The sequence below is a fragment of the Mytilus edulis genome, chromosome 14, assembly GCF_963676685.1.
Source record: "Mytilus edulis chromosome 14, xbMytEdul2.2, whole genome shotgun sequence".
Lineage (NCBI taxonomy): Eukaryota > Metazoa > Mollusca > Bivalvia > Mytilida > Mytilidae > Mytilus > Mytilus edulis.
Genome location: NC_092357.1, coordinates 54,592,452 through 54,616,639, shown reverse-complemented (window position 1 = coordinate 54,616,639; position 24,188 = coordinate 54,592,452). Strand labels below are relative to the sequence as shown.

At 31.8% G+C, this 24,188-nt stretch overlaps 1 protein-coding gene across 4 annotated transcripts in view; it reads right to left on the bottom strand.

Moving 5' to 3' along the window:
- The window catches only part of LOC139503701 (triple functional domain protein-like), a 267,815-nt gene that overhangs the window by 71,967 nt on the left and 171,660 nt on the right, over nt 1-24,188 (bottom strand). For all 4 annotated transcript variants that reach the window (XM_071293546.1, XM_071293549.1, XM_071293547.1 and 1 more), the window contains 3 exons: nt 23,183-23,420; nt 21,717-21,783; nt 21,068-21,176 (listed from right to left, as the gene is read on the bottom strand). In XM_071293546.1, the coding sequence (XP_071149647.1) occupies nt 21,068-21,176; nt 21,717-21,783; nt 23,183-23,420 (414 nt within the window). The remainder of the gene's footprint in view (nt 1-21,067; nt 21,177-21,716; nt 21,784-23,182; nt 23,421-24,188) is intronic.

Below are 24,188 nucleotides of genomic sequence, written 5' to 3'. Positions count from 1 at the left end.
AATCTGTATTGATTCGGGAAAATATCTTATTTACAAAAAACAACATCATCTTTTTTTATCTTCTTATTTTAAACCCAGATCAATCACTTTGAATGCTGATCAAAGCTGGCTAGAATTATGAGAAAAACACAATATATCATACATTATTATAAACTGTCATTCATAAAAAAAACCACACACAAACGACCTTCATAAAACCTCAGACAAACAACAAAAGACGTCAAATTTCAATTGATAATATTGATTTGACATATCGCTCGAGTTAATTAGAAAATAATTCATCAAATAATTTCCCAATAAGCCGTTTACATTTAACAATAAAACTTTTCCCTTATTTATCTAAAGCAGGATAATTAAAACAAGCTCTTACCGAGGCTGGAGGATGATTATTCCCATTGGAAGAATCTGAATCGCTCCCGGACCCATCCTTCTGTCCAGGGAGGGACACAGCATCCCCCATAATCAACTAGTTAATATCCCCAAAATCAATTCGGAAACACATCAGAACCAAAATCTTCTATACTGGTAGAGAAGTATCTTGATCTGTTCTGCTACTAATAATATTGCTACTAACTATAGTCTGTTTCAGAATAAGTATATTGGATGCAAAAAGGAACTGGATATGTAAATCAATTTCATAGTCCTACACACTAAAATCATATCTATAAGTTTTATCAAAAATAATAATTTGATATTTTCAAAGTTTGGTTCATCTTGATTTAGATCATTCTAATTTGATAAGAGTTTATTGAATAGCATTACTAACTAAAACATGGCTCCATGCTGGAGTTATAGATTTTTTTTTATTATTATATCTTAAAACTTTTAATAAGAAATATTGCACTTAATATGCAATTAAACCTGTTTTACAATAATTAACAGGTACTGATTTTAATGCAGATCTAGTTATAGTCTTTTTCTGAAAATGTCACTGGAACAGAACAGAAGCCAAGGAAGGCATCTTGTAATAACTAAGAAAGTGACAAAATCAATTAGTAATGATTAAATTATTATTTTATAATTTACAGATGATAATATCAAAATTAGAGGGGCAGACAAGGTGAATAAAATTTTAGAAGAAATTGGGGGGGAAATAGTCAGATAAAAAAACTAAAGGTTTAATGACAAATTACTGTCAATGGCACAAACTTCATAACCCACATAGGTAAACAAATAAAAATATCATCATTAAGAGTATTATTATTATTGTTATTTTAAATACTATTTTTATCCAAAATTATTCAGCTGATTAACAGCAAAGTCATTGCAATATTTAACCATCCTCTATGGAATCACAGAAATGTGAACTTTCTGCCTGTTTGCATAATAACCAACAAGTAATAAATCATTGGGTGCCTGTGTAATTGACAAAAACACAATTTCTTTGCAGTAATTTATTACAATTTCCCAAACTCTGTATAAATAGAGATATTTCTTCTAACCTATATCTGAAAAGCATAACGCCCCTAGCCCATGTCAAAACTATTTTGCTATAAATAAAGTCTCTGAGAATCTGCAAAACTACTCTTGGTAATAACTTATCTAAGAGTGTTTCATTGCACTATAAAGTGGAATGGTTTTGTTTCCTCAAAGTACAGAGAACTGATTTAATAGACTTAAACCTCTTTTAAACCAGAGGTGTCCTGTAAGTAGTATGAAGACTGTTTAATCATATTTTAATTATGAAAGACAAGTTAAAAATACATGTGATACTCTCTGACTTCTAAGCCTGTAATTAGAAATTTGCAAAGTTTCAGATGGAGTTTATATTATAAAGCAACTTTGTTTTTTTCTGATTTTTTCTGATATTTAGTTTCTCTATATTTCTTTAGCTGAAGGACTCACTTCTTATTTGGATTTGAACTTCTACACCGTGAGTGGATGTTCATACAAATAACATTTGTACTGTCAAAAATTATGCTATTTTAAGATTTTTTAAAACAAAACATCATGCCCATTAAACATTACTTTTACTTAATGTTACAATAAAATATTGTAAGTATCAAAGCCTTTTAACTTAATTTTTAAACAGTAGGTTTTCCAGAATATAAAAAAAATTAACTAGTGCTCCTGTTTGAGGGTTATTTAGGTATTATATGACACTTTCATTAGATTTTTATGCAGCAACTGCATATTTTTTTACAGTCACAGCAAAAGTTTTACCAAGATCTGAAAGATAAACACACTGCAAATGTTCTTACTAATGTACGGCTTTAATAAAAAATCAAATTTTATAGACCAGGCGTGGTTCTTAGAAGTAAGAACTCGTTCAATCCACTAAGGCATGTAATCACCCTATTTACAGAATGTATATTTTGAGAGTTACATGATATTAACTTCAACAACAATTATGTTATTTTGTATATAATTAATATACTAAAAATATAATATAAAATTGAATTTAAGTGGCCCAGAGCCAAGTACTATTACATTTGAACAAAGAGCTTTTAGGGAGAGAAATCCTTGATCTGAATTTACATAAAGTGCATACTAACATGAACATACTCGGAAAACCTTGGAAAAATGTCCCTAAAAGATTTCTACAGTGAAACAATTATTAGTGTATTGTCCACGTTACAAATTAGACTAAGGTCTGTCCAACCCATCTGGACACATAAATTCTGATTCAATGCTGATGTGGTTCAAAAATGTCTCTCCTTTTTCGTTTCTTATATAGATTAGACCATTGGTTTTCCTGTTTGAATGGTTTTTCACATGTCATTTTGGGGTCCTTTATTATAAGCTTGCTGTTTGGTGAGAACCAAGGCTCTATATTGAAGACCATAATAATGGTTTACTTTTACAAATTGTGACTTAGATGAGCGAGTTGTCTCATTGGCATCATGCCACATCTCCTTGTATGTATTGACAATTATATAAGTGTTTGCTCTTAATTTTCCAAAATAATTCACAACAGAAAATTGCAATTAAAATATGTCCTAAACTAAAAAATATCATAATGTATCATAACAAAACTTGAGAGATAGTCAAAGAGTTGTTCCATCTGAATGAATATTTTTCTATAATGAGCACTTGAATTAGAAAAAAAACCCAGTTTTTCCAAGAGTTTAATCTAATTCTTTGACCACAATATTATCAGAAGTGTTTTAACTGTTACTCTTCAATTGAAACAATTGGTTGAAGAGTAAAAACAAAACAATAACATCAAAGTAATGTGAAAATTTAAACAGGAACACTTCATTTCTCTTGTAAATGCAGCCTTTTTATATGTGATTAATTTCATGAATATGATAATTATAAACAAGGGCAATATATAGCTGATGTCAAGTTTTGGCATGTGGCCCCTCTTGTAGACAAAATAGGTTACTACCCATTACCACAGACTAGCTTGACTTCCTGTAGAATGTTGGTCTGTTAAAGCTATCTTATATATCAAGTACAGAAATGACATTAAATTAAATATAAGATTTAACTTTGTATAAGAGAACAAGGGAAAAGAGCTGTGGATTTTCTATAAAAATTTCCATATGTTAGCAAAAAAATTGTGGATAGACAAGTAGATTGATGGACAAAACATACCCCCACCCCCACCTCCTCTTTTTCCCCTGCTCTCTCTTCCGTAATATTAGCTGTGAAGGTTGAACAAATTTGAATTTTTCACAGAATAAAAATCAGTAACATTTCAGCTTCATACCTTAACTACACCACTACATCAATGCCTGCATCTCTTCAAAGTAAACTCTTATTACATAAGTCAATACACTTGATTGAGTCTATCTTTCATGTTTATTTTTCTATCTTAATATTCAATTATTTGTATAATATAAACAAATCTTCTGATAGAAGAGTAACGAAAATAGAAGGTCTTATTAATTTGATAATAGCAGGATGTATAATACCACAAAAAGTATGGTACAGACTGGAGGATAAATCTATGCTTATTTCTCAAGGTGAAATAAAAAAAAACTATAATGATTTGAATAAAAGCTGGTAAAAAACTTCAAAAAGATAACTGGCAAGGTTTTGTTCAACATCTGGTGAATAAAGGTTACATAAAATAGCTAGTGTATGATAAGGCAACACAGAATAGCTGGTGTATGAAAGTAACACAGAATAGCTGGTGTAAAAGTCACATGGAATAGCTGGTGTATGAAGGTGACACAGAATAGCTGGTGTATGAGATAACACAGAATAGCTGGTGTATGAGATAACACAGAATAGCTGGTGTATGAAGGTAACACAGAATAGCTGGTGTATAAAGTCACATAGAATAGCTGGTGTATGAAGGTACAAATGAATAACTGGTGTATAAAGTCACATGGAATAGCTAGTGTATGAAGGTAACACAGAATAGCTGGTGTATGAAGGTACAAATGAATAGCTGGTGTATACAGTCACATGGAATAGCTGGTGTATGAAGGTAACACAGGAAATCTGGTGTATAAAGTCACACAGAATAGCTGGTGTATGAGATAACACAGAATAGCTGGTGTATGAAGTTAACACAAAATAGCTGGTGTATAAAGTCACATGGAATAGCTGGTGTATGAAGGTAACAAATAATAGCTGGTGTATAAAAAGTCAAATGGAATAGCTGGTTTATGAAGGTAACACAGAATAGCTGGTGTATAAAGTCACATGGAATAGCTGGTGTATAAAGGTAACACAGACTAGCTGGTGTATGAGATAACACACTAACACAGAATAGCTTGTGTATAAAGTCACATGGAATAGCTGTTGTATGAAGGTAACATAGAATAGCTGGTGTATAAAGTCACATAGAATAGCTGGTTTATGAAGGTAACACAGAATAGCTGGTGTATAAAGTCACATGAAATAGCTGGTGTATGAAAGTAAAACAGAATATCTGGTGTATAAAGTCACACAGAATAGCTGGTGTATAAAGGCACACAGAATTAAGCCAGTGTATGAAGGTAATACAGAATAGCTGGTGAATAAATACTAAAAAAATAGCAAGTGTATGAAGTTAAAACACAGAAAAGCTTGTGAATGAAAGTACCACTGAATAGCTGGTGTATGAATTCAAACAGAATAGCTTGTGTATGAAGGTAACACAGAATAGCTTGTGTATGAAGGTAACACAGAATAGCTTTTGTATGAAGGTAACACAGAATAGCTGGTGTATGAAGGTAACACAGAATAGCTGGTGTATGAAAGGTAAAACAAGAATAGCTGGTGTATGAAGGTTACACTGAATAGCTGGTGTATAAACGTAACACTGAATAGCTTGTGTACAAAAATGTATGAAGGTTACACTGAATATATAGCTGGTGTATGAAGGAGAGAAGAAAATATTTGTAAATAGTGTACTTTAAATAGATTGACTTTGGGCAACTAATGGTCCAGCTGCAACTATTGCGTACATATCCAAGACAGTCCCATGTTCTTAAAAATTATGCAAATATGAAACCTGATTGGGGATGTATTAGACTAACAAGCTGTATCAGATTATTAACCTGTTGGTTGACACCTGTAGGTCAAAATTTGCAGGTTGTACAGGAGGACATATAACATTCTGCTGGTGAGCTGATCAGTATAAATCATATTAGCACCAATTTAGCGCTAATGGAGGAATGAAGCAGCAAATGTCAATTCTATATTCTGTTCAATCTGACCAAATATCAAACATATGACCTCCAAAACTTGAGGATAGACTAAGCACTAAAATAAACTTGACATATTATATGAAATGTAAGAAGATTTGATGGAATCAATTATGCAAAATTAGAACAATATTTTATTATAGATTTATAACAGCTGTAACAAGAATGTGTCCATAGTACACAGATGCCCCACTAGCACTATCATTTTATATGTTCAGTGGACCGTGAAAAAGGGGGCAATACTTTAATTTGGCATTAAAATTAGAAAGATTATATCGTAGGGAACATGTGTACTAAGTTTCAAGTTAATTGGACTTCAACCTCATCAAAAACGACCTTGACCAAAAACTTTAACCTGAAGTGTGAGGAACGGACACACGGACGAAAGAACGAACAGACGGACAAAGGAATGAATGGACGCACAGACCAAAAAACATAATGCCCCTCTGCTATGGTAGGTGGAGCATAAAAATAAAGATACAAATATAAGAAGGAAAGACATCATTATTTAAAGAACTATTGGGCTTACATTGGTCACAAAGTGACCAAAGGGAGATTATACTTGTAAGATGTTTATAATTACCACTGAATGTATTCCAACAACTTTTGGTTTTTTGTTTCGATGGTTAAAATGTACAATTAACCAACTTCCAAATCATTTAAAACCAATATTTGGAAAACAAGAAGTTCATTGTAACTTATAGGGCTTTGTATTTAGTTGTGGTCATAATACACACCCATCATCAAAATATCCCAGAGGTGTCATGTATGTTTGTGACATGGCTTTTTATACCCATCAGTTTTGCAAAAATAAGTTAAGGTATGTTTCTGTGTCCACATGTACATCAGAGCATTATCTAAGAATTTTTGAATGGAATCCTATCACATCATAAAAAAATTTCAGGCTAATTGAAAAAGTGTAAAAACTATTAAAGCGTTAATTGTATTTTACCAGGTAACCTCATAGAAAAATCTTTTCATCTTCAGAAAATCATTTGTAAGTTTACTCAAGATGTTTTCCAGCTGAAATTAAAATGTCATTTCTCATTTAACATTCTTGGTAATGAATTCCCAGAATGTTGATCAATTAAAAAAAATGCAAATACTTAAATTTTTCAGTTTTAAGTTTTATTTAGACTTAGGTTCCAGTAAATTTAAATTTTGTTTGTAGTTTTGACCTTAGATTAAGATCAGCATGCTTTAGTTTTATTGCTCATTACATGCATGTCAAAAATCTAAAATTAAACTCTGAGTGAGTCTTGAGTGGAAAATAATAACACTCAGGCAACAGTGAGAAAAATCTACAATTTCATTTCATATCCTAGAAATAAGACCTCAGAACAGAAAATACCATTATCTAAGAGCAAAGAGTACAGATATAGCATACAGTGGCGGATCCAGAACTTTTTGTAAAGGGGGCCTTGCTTAAGTCAGGCTTCAGTGATTCCCTATATAATCAAATAAATTTTTCCCACAAAAAGGGGGGGGGGGGCTTGGTCCCCCTGGATCTGCCTATAGCATAGAGTACAATGGTTATTGTTGGTTAATGTCTGTCATACATTTTCATTAAAGTTTTAATTTTGTTATAAATTAGGCTGTTAGTTTTTTCTTTAGAACATGTTTCACATTTTTCATATCAGGGCCATCAATGGGTCTTTAATACAGGGAGAAAATTCCATGCATGGAGTTGTACTTCAGCTGACCCTGCTATGAGTACATTCCCCATTTAATCTAAGCCAGAGCTAGATCTGGAAGAAATCTTTCCTTTATCCAACAGAGGATATCCATCAACAGATAGATTCTGTTTTGGAACCCTCTGATAGGTAAGTCATCTGTTTGGCAAATCTTTAATAGAATGTAGTGTTTTGTTTGTTGACTTTACAAATTAAATAGCAAGAATATCTTTTCAAAGATCACTGAATCCTAATTATTATCAGTAATTATGTCAGAAAAACAAGATTTTATCTATAGTCTGTTTCTCATTTTAAGCATGCAGTGTTCTATTCTTGTTCTATTTATTATCATTTAACTATGAGAGGCTTCAAAACAATACTGATTACATGCAATTAAGTGCTGCTAATATTAACAGCTTAGAGAGTGGCAAATTGTTATAGTAAAAAAATTGTTTCTATATGTATTACTTTTATTTTTTTGGTTTTACCCAAGTAGATATTATCATTCAGTTATATATACTTTTAAAAATTTCATTTCTAAAATTGCAAATACCTCCTGCTTTCAAGCAGACAACCTTAGGTTAAGGGAAACTATCAAAATCATCTGTAAGTTTGTGTCAACCATTTTCCATTAATATGAACTAAGCTTCTAGGTTTATTTATAATCTTTTTTCAAGTAAATGCTTAAAATACATTGATGAAATACAAACACATCACTGATTTAAAGAGTTATCTCCCTGAACCAAGGTTACAGTACCCCCTTTAATTGAGTGGTAACAGCAAATGAAGATCTTCAGTATGTTTGACTTGAACAGCTAGGGTCACCACAGATCAGGATTATCAAAATGAGAAAATCAGCAAAAAATCTACCCCTGGCTGAAATTGCACACTTTGCAAAAAATATTCCTAAAGCTATAAAGTACATGTAACCCAACTTTTCTAAAGAGATTATTCTTTTGTAACAGACAAAAACTCAGAAAAAACCAATAAAATACAAGCTACAGAAATTTCTGGAGGCTTTGAAACCCCAACAGTCTGTCTCTATATCAGATATTGTTGGCATGTTGAAGCCAAAACAGATCTTTCTCTTGGACAATAAAACTGTCTAACGTTGTCTTATATCCAGACATGTAAATGTTAGTGCTCATAGTTCTCGTACTTTAGGCACATATTACACAATAACAATATTAGTCACTACAAATCCTCTCTAAACATTTATCAACACAAAATGACTTAAATAAGGTAATTTAGAGATAAACCATTTCAAAATTTGTTTAAATAGGGATCAACGCATGTATAGAAATTTGCAAATCATTTAGACAATTTTGAAAATCTTCACATGCAGATATCCGTATTAAGAGGAATAGGTCATGAACAATCTTTAAGTGGTTAATTTACTCAATATGGAAAGGATTACATTTTCGGTAATTGCCTTAAATTGGTATGGTGAATTAAGCAAACATTATTTCAGTCTATTCCTAATACTTTTCTTTTACTCTAATGTTAATAATAACCCAGTAAGTCTTTATGTAGACAAAGCGTGCAACTACTGTACAAAAATATAAATAAGGCCATTAGTTTTCCACGTTTTTAAATTTTTTCACATTTTTCAAGTCAGGGCTGAGTATGAATTTTTCTCATTGTCGAAGGCTGAATAAGGTGATAAACAATCAAACCTTTATACTAAGGGTAACAGGTAACTGTGGACCAGAGTAAATTTGCCTGTTAACGAGGGGTGAACTTCATATTGATGTTCAAAATTTTAAGTAACTCACAAAGGTTAGGGTCAGACCAGAATGACCTGACAAAACACATTTTTTCCGCTAGATTGAGGTGGTTAAAAATGGAAATGTGTCACTTAAGAGACAACCAAAGAGTAGAAAGCAGCTAAAGGACACTAATGCGTATTGAACACATTGAGAGAATCCCTGCAGTGTCTGTCATACATGTCATAGGTAAAACTGTATGTCAATGAGGCAGAAATATAAAGACATAAATAACAAGATGACATTCAAAGGGCAACAGTCTTTAAGCATAATAAATTAAACTACAAATTGTTTTCATTATTAATATCCGGTATTATAAATACTGACCAGATCAGCACAAAAACAGTAGAAACAGTGTAATTCTTACACATTTTTACTATGTTAATTGGATGTATTTTGAGGTTTAATATACAAATACATAAAACTTTGCAATCCGTTCCATAGATATCAAGAATTTATGACTTGTAGCTGTTAAGAAAAATGTAAACAAATTTTCTGGTCTGCAATGTTTGATATACTCCCCCCTTTTTTGCACTGTGAATATAAAAATCCTTTGAAGCAGGGAGAATCAAAAACTATTATATGTCAGCCAACTACTGCAGTATGGGGTACTACTAGTAGTAGCCTCCATCGTCACTGGTACACTTGTACCTAGGAGTCTACTCCTGTATTAGGAAGAAGAAACTAACCTGATTCTCAGCACCATCATTTTGTCGTGGGCTGTAGGGTCTATTTTCCTCTGGATATTCCTCCACCTCCATGGACAAGCATGAACAAAATTTTAACGTTAATTTGCCTTTTACTTTCCTATGTTTCCCCATCTTTGTCACTTACACAGATTTTACCACTGTAATATTTTCTAATAAGATATATCCTTTTTTATCTAGTAGCTGGACTGCTTGTAGCAAACCCTCAACTTTGAATTTTAATCCAATTTTCAGTACCAGGTGATAATATTGCACTGCACTACATGCAGCAAATATCTTAATCCCAGTCAATTAAGTCTTAAAATAATGTAATCAAAAAATTATTAAATTCCACAGAATTCACTTTCAATATATATAAACAGATATATGCTTTTTACACTTTATATACTGTGCTTCTATATTTCCAAGTTATCTAAAAATTGTAATATTTTCCACAATGATGAAATACCAATATTTTTCTGTGAACTACTATTCCAATAAATGGTTATAATGAATTGAATTATATCAATTCATATAATATATACACCAATAATTAGGTGATAATTTGACTCAATTTTATCATTAATACAATGAATGAATCAGTGTCTGCCGCCATTTTTTGACAATGTTCCCCAATTTTCAACATCTCTCCACAATTGTTAAGTCCCATAAATCCGAAAATATTAGAGAAATAATTGTCTAGTGATCGGTACATCAAATGACATGTTTATATTTCACCTGCATGTTTAACATATATTTGCATGTATTAACAATAAATTAATGTCAAACTAAACAGTTCAAAGTGTGAAAATTTCAATAGAAAGGTGATGAAAACGAGCAACAGAAGAAATATTACTTCCTACATGGAAAAACAACTTTCGTGGACAAAAGGATGTTTACGTCAAAGATTTTCCCACATCATACGATAGTTCCGAAACAAACGAAAACTTTGGTAACTACAATTGAAATGTCTGGTTGGGTCGAAATTCTGTTTACACATTCACGCCAATCTTATCCTCTGAAATGAACAACTATTCAATTTTTAATCAATTTCTAATCCCAGGAACCGTTAGATCTTCCTATCTTATCTGATTCCTATAACTTCAAACTAATCAACACAAATGTACATATCTTGTCCACTTTAAAACGTAGCTGATAAAAACATGCTGGTATTGCCTGTCCACTTTAGAAAGGTTAATATCACTAGTCAATCCTGACTTATATTTGTAGGATCACTATAAATATAAGTAAAATATGTTCGTCAGCTGTCACAGGTCAATGTTTGGTATATAGATAAAAATCCTATAATCCTAATATTAACAGGTCTGATATCAAACATGGAATTTTGGCAAGGGCATATATAAATATATCTATCATTCAATTATCCTATAATCAGATGAAAAGGAAATTATTTATGGAGTTGTCTAGATTAAAAATTAAGTTGATCACTTAAAAAACAGTTTTTAATTTGTTTGTTAAAACTTAAACAATTTTCTTTTGAACTTTTTTATTGCTTTGAATGTTTTAATCATGAATTGATTTTAATAATCTGTAATTATTTCTGTTGTGAAAAAATTATGTACTTTTAAATCTTATTTATATTATGTGTATTAGATCTGAAGAGACTTGAAAAATAACACAAGATTCAGTCCTTTTTATTATAACTTTGTGACTTCAATTCTGTATTCAATTATAAACAATCCAAAAATCTAATTTACTTCCTAAAACTCTAAAGATATGGATATTTCCCCCTTTCCGTCTACCAAAAAAAAAGCGTAAAAGATGTGGAAAACGAAAGTGAATTTCACAATCACTTCACAATGTAATCTTTGAGTTTCTACCAAGTGCATTAATCATTCTTTTAACGATTCGCCACAGAAATCAATGTAGAAAACTGGAAATCTACCGCAAACAAATCATTTCTTACATCTGAATTTCCAATAATTCCAAAACAACTCTCAGAGAAAATCTCACAACTCCCTTTTTAATTCAACTGATAATTTCCTTGTTACGATTTATTCCAATAAATATTTCAGAGAAAATCTCTTAACTCCCTTTTTAAGTCAACTGATTAAATATTCCTTGTTCCAATTTATTCCAAAATATTTAATTATAACTTCTTCACCACCAATTACTTTTCATTCTAGTAATACGTTATACGCTCTTCAAATGTAGTCACTATTACTTCAACATACAACCCTTCATAATTTAGAACAGAAACTCGTTTTATACTGCAAAATTGTGAATAGTTTAGGCTGAGCTTCTAATAGAAACATCAAATATCCAATGTTAGAGCCAAAAACATTTTCACTAAAATGACATGAGTTTTGAATTACCCATACAGCACTTTTAGCATAATAATCTATTTTTCTTGAACTCATAGGTTTTTACAAGTTCAGTAAGATTTGAAAACTATCCAAACGGATGCAGGTTTACATGTCCTTGTAAATCATATGTTTTTTTCATATATGGCAAATTAACATTTTTTTGTGTGTCAAATATCAACAAACACCTATATCCTTCCACTAAATGTATCAAATGTTTTCTTCAAATACATTTCATGTAATGTATCTAAGCGTAAACATCTTTATACAAACAATTACTATACTCAACAAATACTTCCTAACAAGGCTCCATCCACACGATACATAAACGAATCATAAACTCCCCTCTGAATAGTTCAAGTACCAATTATTTCTCTCTCTCTCACAATGGGACTTCTGTTTCGGTCATTTTATCCATAAATTACCCTCAACAGGTTGAATGGTAAATTACAGTATATATATATGGTATGTATATAGATTTAAACTCTATTCAGCTTCTTCATTGTTCGAACACTCCATGATCGGCTGATGATCCAGGTCTATTATAAAATGTCCCTAGTCTTTTTAATATTTAATTCAACATCTTCTTCAATCAGCAGTTACCCTGATGAAGCAAAATTTAATCAATAGCCATGCTTTAGGTTGTTCTAAATTTGTTTTTCTTTCAGTCGATATCCAACAAATATATATATTTATAGAAACTGACTTAGATAATTAACCCATATTGATTGGCCTATAGACACATTTTTATGTTTTCAAAAATTGTGATTTGATATTTTAACATCGATGACAGTGGATCTAATTTTTTAGTATTTATTTCAAGCCTTATAAACTATTTTTGAAATCGAGATCAACACCAAGAATCCAATACAGAAGTAAAGACTTGCAATTAAAAATTCCAACTTGTCTCCGGCATTGTGGTTTATTCTTCCATTTGAGCAAACACAATACAATTTTTTAAATTAAAATTACAAAGAGTATACATTTTAAACATAATATGTGCAATTGATTTTCTGCAAGGTGTTGTCCTATATCAGAAAGATTTCCATTTGCAATCACCTAGTTGAGGGAATAAGAAAAGTGCACATGTATTTAAGGAGGGAGGGGGGGTGTTCAATTTTAAGTCTTCAAAGTCTTTTAAGATTTCCAAACAAGTCTATTCTTTTAGACCTCAGTAGAACGTAAATTAGAACAAATTCATAAAAAAATTCACACACATAATTTGACAAACTTTCTGCACTTATAAGAAACATTAAACTATAAGCTAACACCAGCTGAAGCTGCTGTCTTTTTTTTCCCTTATGGGTTAAGTACAATCATGTACATGAGCAGCTGTTGTCATGACCTACAATGGGATATTACAACAATAAAAGTATTACAAGGATATTCAATGCATATTTTTTCTTTAATAATAATCAGTCAATTACAGGATAAAATGTGACAAAAAAAGTATTAACAATATTACCGAACTCCAAGGAAAATTACAAAAAGGGAGAGGCTGTAAAACTGACTATTAAAAAATTCAGACTATAGTCAACCAAATTGGAACAAGTGGAAAACATCAGCCATACTTCCTGACAGGATTTTTTTTCAAAGAAAAAGGTGGGTTAAACAAGGTTTTATAGCTAGTTAAAACCTGAAAATGCAAAATAAAAATGTCACACATTGCCATTAAGTGTAGCAATCTATGCATTTTGTGAACATTGATGTAAGAACCCCTCACAATCCTTTAAAGCATGCTCATAGGAAGCTTCAGATAACAGAAGGCTGTGCAGTTCCTCTATCATAAAACTTGAATGAAATTTGTTACATGGTCTGTACAAGTATCTTTGGTTATCAGGTAGATGAAAGGGACTGAATATTAAAACACATCACAAAGTAAACTCACATGAAACTAATGATACCAAATTTCAGAAATGTCTAAATAAAAATGTCATAAAGAAAACTGACAACAAGAAGGAAAAAGGACCAAATGACAAACAGCAGTCCACGAAACACAACACAGAAACCCAAGGAATTTTAAGCAGTATTCCTCCCTCCTTCAGATTGGGGGTATAATAATAATGACTGCATTTTTGTTTTTCGTTAATTTTTTTTACATAAATAAGTCTGTTAGTTTTCTCATTTGAATTGTTTTACATTGTCATATATGGGCCTTTTAAAGCTGACTATGCGGTATGGGCTTTGCTCATTGTTGAAGGCCGTATGGTGACCTATAGTTGTTAATGTCTGTCATTTTGGTCTTTTGTGAATAGTTGTCTCATTGACATTCATACCACATCTTCTTTTTTATATTAATGTTAACAGAGACAAAGAAGAACAGTACTATTTCTAGGTCATATCTTTTTTTTTCTTACAATAGACAAACAGACAAAAGTACAATTTGTAGGTTACCACCTAAAACTGTTATCACACTTTAGACAAACAATAGTTTCTGCATGTATGTCAATAGACAATAGTTAAGCTTGTAGGTCAAGGTCAAAGATACCAGTTGTCCTTGAAATCAAACCTTCAATAAGTAATGATGTAATTTTCATGTATAATGATTATCCTTTTCTCCATTTCTCCATTGTTGTCCATTCTTTTGATGTGTTTTGCCATTTGATGAGGGACTTTCAATTTTGAATTTTCCTCCGAGTTCAGTATTTTTGTGATTTTACTTTTTTCTCTATTATGTAAAATATCAAAATCTGAATGGTGTCTTACTTATCAATATGACAGATGTCAACAAAACTATCATTCCAAGCTGTTGCAGCATCGATCATTATATCATATTTAGAGGTTAAAATTGTCTGAGTAATAGTAAACGGTTATTTCCCTTAAAAGCATGTTGATTTTTTAGTTCAGCTAACCCAATATTTAAAACATGTTGAGCAACGTGATACAAGGGCAACAAAAAGATCGAAACATGTGTACTAAGTTTCAAGTTGTTTGGACTTCAACTTCATCAAAAACTACCTTGACCAAAAAACTTTAACCTGCCAAGTAGGACAGACAGACAGACGAAGAGATGCACAGACGAAAAAACATTATGCCCCTAGGTCAGGGTTATAAAAATTCCTTATTCAAACTAGAGATCAATAAATCAATCTCAACAAATTCAAATTTAGAGAAATCTTTGACCACTTAAAATAGTACCGTTAAGCTAAAATGTAGTTAATAGGTCAACTGCCATTCAATGATGACTATTTCCTCATACCACTTTACAGGATCTAATGAATGGAGTCCAGAAATACTGTTAAATGCTAATGTTTGCTAATATGCAGTAAATGTTCGGTTATCACATAACAATCATCTATCTAAAGTGTAACTTATTTTTTGGTATTATATATTGTCACTCAATTATTCCTCCCAGCAGATATAGCCACAATTATCCCTCCTAGCATAGCCACAATTATCACATGATAAGTTGCAAATGAAAAAGGTCGAAGGGTGGGTGGATGGACAAAAGTGGGTAACAGTATTGTGTAATCAATTCCTCCTACCCCGTTTAAACGGTATCCCTAAGTATTGACAGGAATATTGAAGTCACACTTGTTACTCTATACACATGTTCAAGTATGTGTATCTCACACTTGTAACTCTATACACATGTTCAAGTATGTGTATCTCAAAATGTTGCATAGAAAGCAATTTGGTATCTGGAAAAAACAACATTAAAAACAAGGATTAATTCATCTGGTGCTACAGAAAGGTTAGCAATTCGTGCTCAACAGGCAGTACATTCAAATAGAGCCAAAACCCCATACCAAAGGTACCAGGGACACTGACACTAGTAAAAGACGAACTACAGCCTACAAAACACATTAATAATAGAAACAGACGACTGAGAAATGCAAACAATAAAATTGAGAAAGGAAATGGTGAATGTGTCAAGGCGACAACAACCCGACCATAGAGTAGACAACAGCCGAAGGCCACCAATGGGTCTTCAATGTAGCTAGAATTCCCGCATCGGTAGGTGTCCTTCAGCTGGCCCCTAAAAAATCTGTACACTAGTACAGTGATAATGGACGTCATACTAAACTCTGAATTATACACAAGAAAATAAAATCAAAAATCGTACAAGACTAACAAAAGCCAGAGGCTCCTGACTTGGGCGGGGTAAAACATGTTTATGAGATCTCAACCCTCCCCTATACCTCTATAGCCAATGTAGAAAAGTAAACGCATAACAATACGCACATTAAAATTAAGTTCAAGAGAAGTCCCTAAACCAGGGATCTTAAAACATTTTGACTTCAACTATGAAGTAAATGTGGGGTTTATGTCAATGAGACAGCAACCCAATGACACAAAAAAACAAATGTCATTTAAAGGTCAGCAAAATGTTCTATATCAAACTTTTTTGTCCAGATTATCTGACAATGGATATTGTGTTAGATATTAAACAAAGAGGATTATTATGAAAAACTCACACCTTCCCTTTTTCCATGTACATAGGTTTTACTAGGTGGACATGTGCAGGTAAACAATACATAAATAGATTGGAGGTGTCACAGTGATCATAATTCTATATCTGCAAATGTACTTTCTGTCATTTTTTTGTGTTTTATAGTGTTTTAATAAGATGACCAGATTTACACCTGTATGACTTGTCATATTTTGATATGTTATCTGATTTTTTAATTAACATGTACTTTTTTCATTTCTATTTTACATCTTGATGGATATTACACCTGCTTTTACCATGTGCCACACAAATATTATTGTAATGTTACAAAAAATATGACAAATTATTATTTGAAGAGTCATCATAAATTTATAATTACAGTAACAGTTATTTCTACAATTCTTCAATAATGGTTGAATTGTTTCATATTTTTTTAATGTCAGGGCCTGTTAAATCCAACCATATGGTATGGGTTTTTCTCATTGTTGAAGGCCAAAGGTTTGCCTATAATTGCTTACATCCACTTCAATGGAAATTTTGTGGATTGACAATCATAACACATTTGCTTATCTTTTTATTAAAGCACATGAAGAAAATAAGAACTTTTACTAAGCAACCCAACAATACCAACCAAAAAAAAACCCCAAAAAAACAATGTGTTTGGTTTAAACGTGAATTGAGGTGACCTATTTATATATAGGTACCTTGACATTTTGTTAAAGTTTGTTTGATTCATGTATCTGACTTAAAGAACCTTTTAATCCAGCATCAAAACATGCTATTGGGAACAAGCCTCTGTAATTTATTCATGTTTGCAATCTTTTAATATTTCATAAACTGCTATTTCATGATGTTTACATGCATTTTATTACATCATAAATGGCAGAAACTGTTTTCTAAGTATTTTTACAACTGCTAAACGGCATGACACAGACATAAAAATTGAAGACAACAAAAGCTAAGGCAACATTTTGTAGGTTTTAGTACCAAGAAAATACATGTTCAGGTGGTATTTTATGGCCTAGAAAATTGATAGTATCAACATGAATATAAACAAGCTGTCAATATTTTTCACGATTTCTGTTTGAAATTTAAAGAAAGAATGGGTATATTCTTTTAACTGTAAGTAATATGACCTTTCCAAAAGAGGCTGATCTAGTACTTCGAGCACATTTTACATTCACATTGTGGTGACAAGAGACTCAGTCCAACCATTGCAACATATAACTGAAACATATACATTAAATAGGCACAAACAACCAATATGCACATCATAACATATATTTATTTAAAACCCAATAGTTAGACTGAGAAAAAAAAATTCCCCCCACTTTTTCCCCCCCAACTCTCTCTATCTCAAGAGTAAATTCCATCCAAATTCAGGAATACAAAGGTGCACAATACCTTGAGGCATATACAAGAGATTTCACTAACCACACAGAATGAAAATAAACCACAACAAAATGTTTTTTGTAATGAATGACAAAATTAGTATTATTGTTATGTATGGTAACATGTAAACAGGTGTGAACTGTGTATGAAATACTGATCATCTCTGTTGTGGGAAGGTAGGAACAGGAAACCAGTACCGACAGTGTCAGTCAAATACATAATGATTGGTGACCAAAAAAACAGGAACAAATCTATCAAAACTATTCAAAATGCAAGAAATGTTTCTTGGTGCATTGTGCAAAAAGAGAGATGACATTAACCTCGTACAGATAATGGCGATGTATGTACAAACAACAGTTTGATGATTTTTTATAAATCTCTGTTATCAATGATTACGTAAGAAAAACATAAGCTTAATTTCTAACAAACCAAATTCCCAAACCGCAGAGCCAATATATTCATATCTCTAAATGTCTGTAAAAACTCTTAGTTCTGTGTTAATAGAGCTTTTAACTGTAAACAAATAAAACACTCAAATCAAAGTGTTTATGCAAGATATATGTCCATAAATCTGAAAAACCCATTTATCTCGCAACATGCTTAAGAGCCTTATATAATAGTTATCATCTTTATGTAATAACAAAATCACTTTACAATTGACACACCTTGCCTGCATTTTTATCTAAAATGAAATTAATTAAGAAATTACTTCAATGATCCTAAAACACCTACTACTTGCAAGACTCCTGTGATAACAAAAATTGCAAATAAATTCCAAGAAGTCGTAAAACATTTTGACTAAAGCATATTGAAAACAAGATCGCTGATGTAGACTTCTCATAACTTATTTTGCTCCCAAGACTCCACCTATGCAATCATAATGTCAAAGCATTTCCGAGAAACATCAAGGTGACTAAATGAATCTTTTCCTATCAAAAACTTCTTTCCTAAAACAACCAAGGTGACTTAATAGAGGAAGGGTCGGAGGTTTTCCAATCAAGAAATTCCGACTTTATTTTTGCCTAATCCCAAGGTGACTTAATACAACTTTTCCTATCATAATCTACATTCCTAAAACAACCAAGGTGAACTTATATATCTATTGATATTATATATTGCAATCTTCAAACAAAATTCTCATTAGATAGTTCCATGCATGTGTGTCAAATTAGAAAAGACATAAACTCTCTCAGCAGACGACGACATTACGTCAGTGAAATTAACAACAAAAAGTGTTAATTTACACAAATGCACATTCCATTGTCATTTGAATAATTAACAGGTAATTAGTTGTTTTCAGGTGAAATGCTTACTACAAAATGTTTACACATTTGCAAAATGGTTTTTATAACATTATGACTAAAATTATTGGCAGAACCCATTTTGAACACTGTGTAATTACCAGTGAGTACTTTGAAATAGGTAGACTTGCTACAATTTTCTTCCTTTAATTTTGTTCTCTAATTTATATGTTTACTGATAACTACCATGATATGACCAGCATACTGATTGATTCTGCTATATGTGTCAAAATAATAATAATCTCTAACTTATAGCAATAAATTTGTTAAAGGGGTAAAATTGAAAAGAGAAGAAAATAAGGATGGGACATGTAGCTAGTCTATGAAATAGGCAAAGATAAAAAATTTATGGAACTTGAATGATGACAAAATATACATTTGTGTTACAGCAGAAATCATACAACTGGTTAAATTGAGAATGGATATGGCCATTATGGGACATCCCAATCAAAGAGCAGGAAACAGCCTAGAGCAACCAATTGGTCTTCAACATAGAAAACCCTGCTACTGGAGTCTGGTTTAACAAGCCTCTAAACAAAAATGTGTTAACTATTTGTTTTGCCAATAACAGGTCCAATTTCGGTTTAAATAAAGACCTATTAATAATGTAAGAATGAAAAGAATATGGGGTACGTACAGTAGTAAGACAGTTCCACTTACAAGAAAAACAAACCCAAATGACATCTACATTGGAATATAACAGTCGCCAATAACGAGAACTTTAAATTCCCTATCAGTCACAAAAGTTATGAATAAATTAAAAAAAAGTCACTATTCAAGCTATTTCACAATCCTCAATTGAAATGCATTTCTAAGATAACAAATATGTTCTAATTTTTTTACAACAGTAGTATTAAAGAGAACTGGTTCATGTATATAGGTAATATTCATTGTTAATATTATTTCAGATTCATTCTGGTTGGCAATTGTTCCACAGCTGACTCTATATCGACAGTATTGTTGACATCATCTTCTGTTTCATAAGATTTATCATTCTTCCTCAAAGAACAACAGAGTCAATGGGGCATTCCCCCCACATGCTTTTTGGCATAAAATTTGTAATAGTGAGACAAAGTAACATAGCATGCCAAAACATTGATTTACATTGAATGCTTGTGAAATTCTACAAATTGTAAACAATACCGTGCAAATACTTGACATTTGAAACTTAAATTCAGCACTTTAATCTTCAGTAGAAAAAGGCTATAAAATTTGACATCTAATTCTTAATTTTTTTCTACATTATAACTGATTTAAGTAAAATTTATATATTTTTTAAATTATCATAATAATGTTAATGTTAACATGTAAATAAACTGGTACTTTTTCTCTGTACTTTTTAACAGATGACCTTTGAATAATCTTTATAGAGATATTATCCAGGTAAGAAAGGTTTTTTTTTACACAACACTATTTTTAGCAGTATCTAAATATCTATTTGTAGTACATAAAAGCTATTGGTCAGGAAAACTGCCATTCAGCCTCTGCATATCTTTCTTCATTTTCTCCATGTATTGTCTTGTAAGTAAACAAGAGTTGTCTCCTCATATTTCCTATTTGTAAGATTAGAATTATCTCCCTTCTGCCATTTCATAAAATATACATGAGAAGTTCTTGAAAATATGATTGAGGTTGAAAATGTACATAAAAGTTGGTCATCAAAAGGTACATGTATAAAACATTATATAAAATCTGTTCTAACATTTTAACAACACATATATTGTATCCATTCACAAATTCTATATTTAAGGACTGTATGTGAAAATTCACTTGAACTTCATGCATGAAACTACAAATTTCACATCCAAATCTTATATTGTGACAGAAAAAAGAATACAAGAAAATTTTGAACCACCTGTAATGACTTAGAAACATGATAGTCAGAATGTTTTGGAAGACACCAGTGTATATATTGGCTACAACATGCACGAGAAAGCAAAAACTTACTGGTCTGGTCCCCAAAGTTCCCATGATTACTCTTTTCTCTATCTCCTCAAACATGGCGGGTTTTTCAAACTTCGTCTGGCTTTTCTTCCGTCCAGGGGCTAACCATTTCCTGTATTAAATAAACTTATATCTTACAAGGCTATCAACTTTATTTCTATATGCCATATAAATGTCCAGCTTAGTATAAAAATCTTTGGCTGAATTCAGGATTATATTTACACAATATTTCTATGCGTAAACATGCATAAACATTGTACACAAAGTCTTTTTTTTTTATTTTAAAATCTGTTTTCTTTTCTTTTATCTTTGATGTTATGTTTTTGTTTGTCTCTTGTTTGATTTGTGTGTTTGTTTGTTGTGAAAGGTTGCTTTTTTATTTCTTTATCACTTTTCTTTACATGCTGCATTAAATTCATCACACAATTTTGTTTCATATATAACAGCTGTACTAATAGTAACTATGACAGTCTTTTTGAACATGCAAATGCTTATGTGGGGCCCATTACATGTATAACAAAAAAGACATAAGATGTTGTATGAGTTCAAAGCACAACTTTCCATCCAAGTCACAATTTGTAAAAGTTAAACATTTTCCATGTGGTAGGTTTATGTCTTGTTTGTTATTTCCATGGTGATCACGATACATTACCTAAAACTACTCTTCCTTTTATTGGCTGGTGATTCCTCTCTACCGGCTTGATCATCTCCATAGGCTTCTGAAATAATGTATACAAATTATCAATATAAGAGCATACAGAAACAGCCCCACAACATTTGAGCATATACCCACTTCAACACACATTCCCCATATCAGAAACTCTAGTTCCTGATTAAGAACACAGAAACATAAGAATTGGTCATTACACACCCTAAGCATAGAGTTCAATATTCAATTTTGTTGGACCAAACTTGATTTACAATAGCCAATAGTATTCAATCAATAGATTTAAGGATGGCCAATGTTAGTTGCTCGGTAAATAACTCTAGAATGCAAAAAGTGACACCACCAAAATTCAAACTTGGTCTGTGTTTGAGGTAATAAACAAACATTGTCAGTGTATAAGTTTCTTAACATGTGGTTAAAGCAAACTTAACCTAGAGAACAGAAACCAATTTTAGGACGAACAGACAGACAAGGGTAAAATTTCATGCCCCAAGAGTGAGTCTGCTGACAGTGTGGGCATAAAAATGACATTGAAAACATAAAATACATCCTTGGCTTTTAATTACTCTGCTGTGAGACACTGAGTGTTCCAGAAAGGCACTTCATCAAATGAAATTATTAAAGCATTATTAAACAAATTTTGGGATATCAAAGGCAAGGCTAGTAATTTCAATTTAAATTGAAACCACGTCAGCATAACCCTTGATGTTGAAGTTATACTGATTGTATACATCCCTATTCCTTCTTAAATATTAACTACTTATAAAATGACTTTAATCTTCTTTAATTAATGTCTTTTATACAAAGGAAATAATTCACTATCAAGGTTATCAAATTATGTTAATGTACATTATTGTATATTCTAAGCTCAACAAATGATGCCTGAAATTAAGGTTTTGAAACAAATGCTAACACTTTATGTTATATCATTACCACTTCAAGCAAATATTTTGTCATTTCCGTGCTACTTGAACAAGGTAGATTTTTGTTCTTAGTTGTGTGCAGTTTTGTCCTACATACCTCATTAATGAGTTAAATTTACCCAAAATGACTTGATGGATTCAGAAGAGTTTTGATACATCATATATTGACCATTCTAATGCAACATTGTTGTAACTTTCATTCTGATTGGATAACATCACAAATTTTCATAGCATCAATTCATAATTGATGCTATGAAATGTATGAGCAAGTGATGACAAATTTTAAATGATTTGTGATTTGATGTACAGTTTTCTGTCAGTTTCTTTAGAATGGAGATTACAGTATTGTCTCTTGGCATCAATCGGTGATTTGATGGTGGCAAATGCCTCAGAACAATAGCATCTGAACATGTAGGGTTTCAATTCCTGATGAACAACAGTATAATTGAATTGACCTCTAGCCAAAAGGTTGATACATGAAGGTTACTGGTGTAAAGTTAACCACCATCAAGTTTGAAAATAACCTACCATCAATGTCCATACTGTTTCTGTTTCCTGGTCCACGTAGCATTGGTATGGGTTTTAATGATGCTATGGGTACCAGCCCCTGACATGGTTCACCATCTTCACAGTTGATTGCACGCACCATGCACCAGTTGGGTTCACCTGGTGTAGGGTCAATAACCTCGACCTGTTGACCTTTGAGCACTGTGATTTCTGAGTTGTTGGCAGCAGAATAATTTTCAATCACAACTGTAACATCAGGCTGAAAAGACAAAAAGTAAAAAAGTCTATATTATGATGCTTTATGTATTCAAAACACATTCTAATGCAACAACGTTTGTAATGTTCATTTTGATTGGATAACGTCACTTTCTTACATGGCATCAATCGCAGACGGCATATGACAGATTTTAAATACATGTTTTAATGTCGTTTTCTGTCAGTTTCATTAGAATGGAGATAACAATATTGTATTTTAAGCTCAGACGGCATCAATTTGGGATTTGATGGTCGCAAATATTCATTTACTGTCTCCGCTAACACGTCACCAGTAAACTTAATTTGCGACCATCAAATCCCCAATTGATGCCGTCGGAGCTTAAAATACAATATTGTTATCTCCTTATTGACTGCTAATGGTCATGATTTCAAGAGTCTGGATCTTTGAAATATAATATGCTACATTTGGTTTTTTACTATAGCATTCCCTATTCTTTTGGGTTTGCTTTAGTAAGGGTTAGGATTTATAATGGTTATGTTAAGACATGCTTAGGTGTTCGATATGGGTTAGGTAAATTTTGTACTTAAGATTGTTCTTTACTTTCGTCCTATTTTATAAAGTGATCACATGGTCTACCAATGTACAGATTCTATAAAGTGATCACATGGTCTACCAATGTACAGATTCTATAAAGTGATCACATGGTCTACCAATGTACAGATTCTATAAAGTGATCACATGGTCTACCAATGTACAGATTTTATAAAGTGATCACATGGTCTACCAATGTACAGATTCTATAAAGTGATC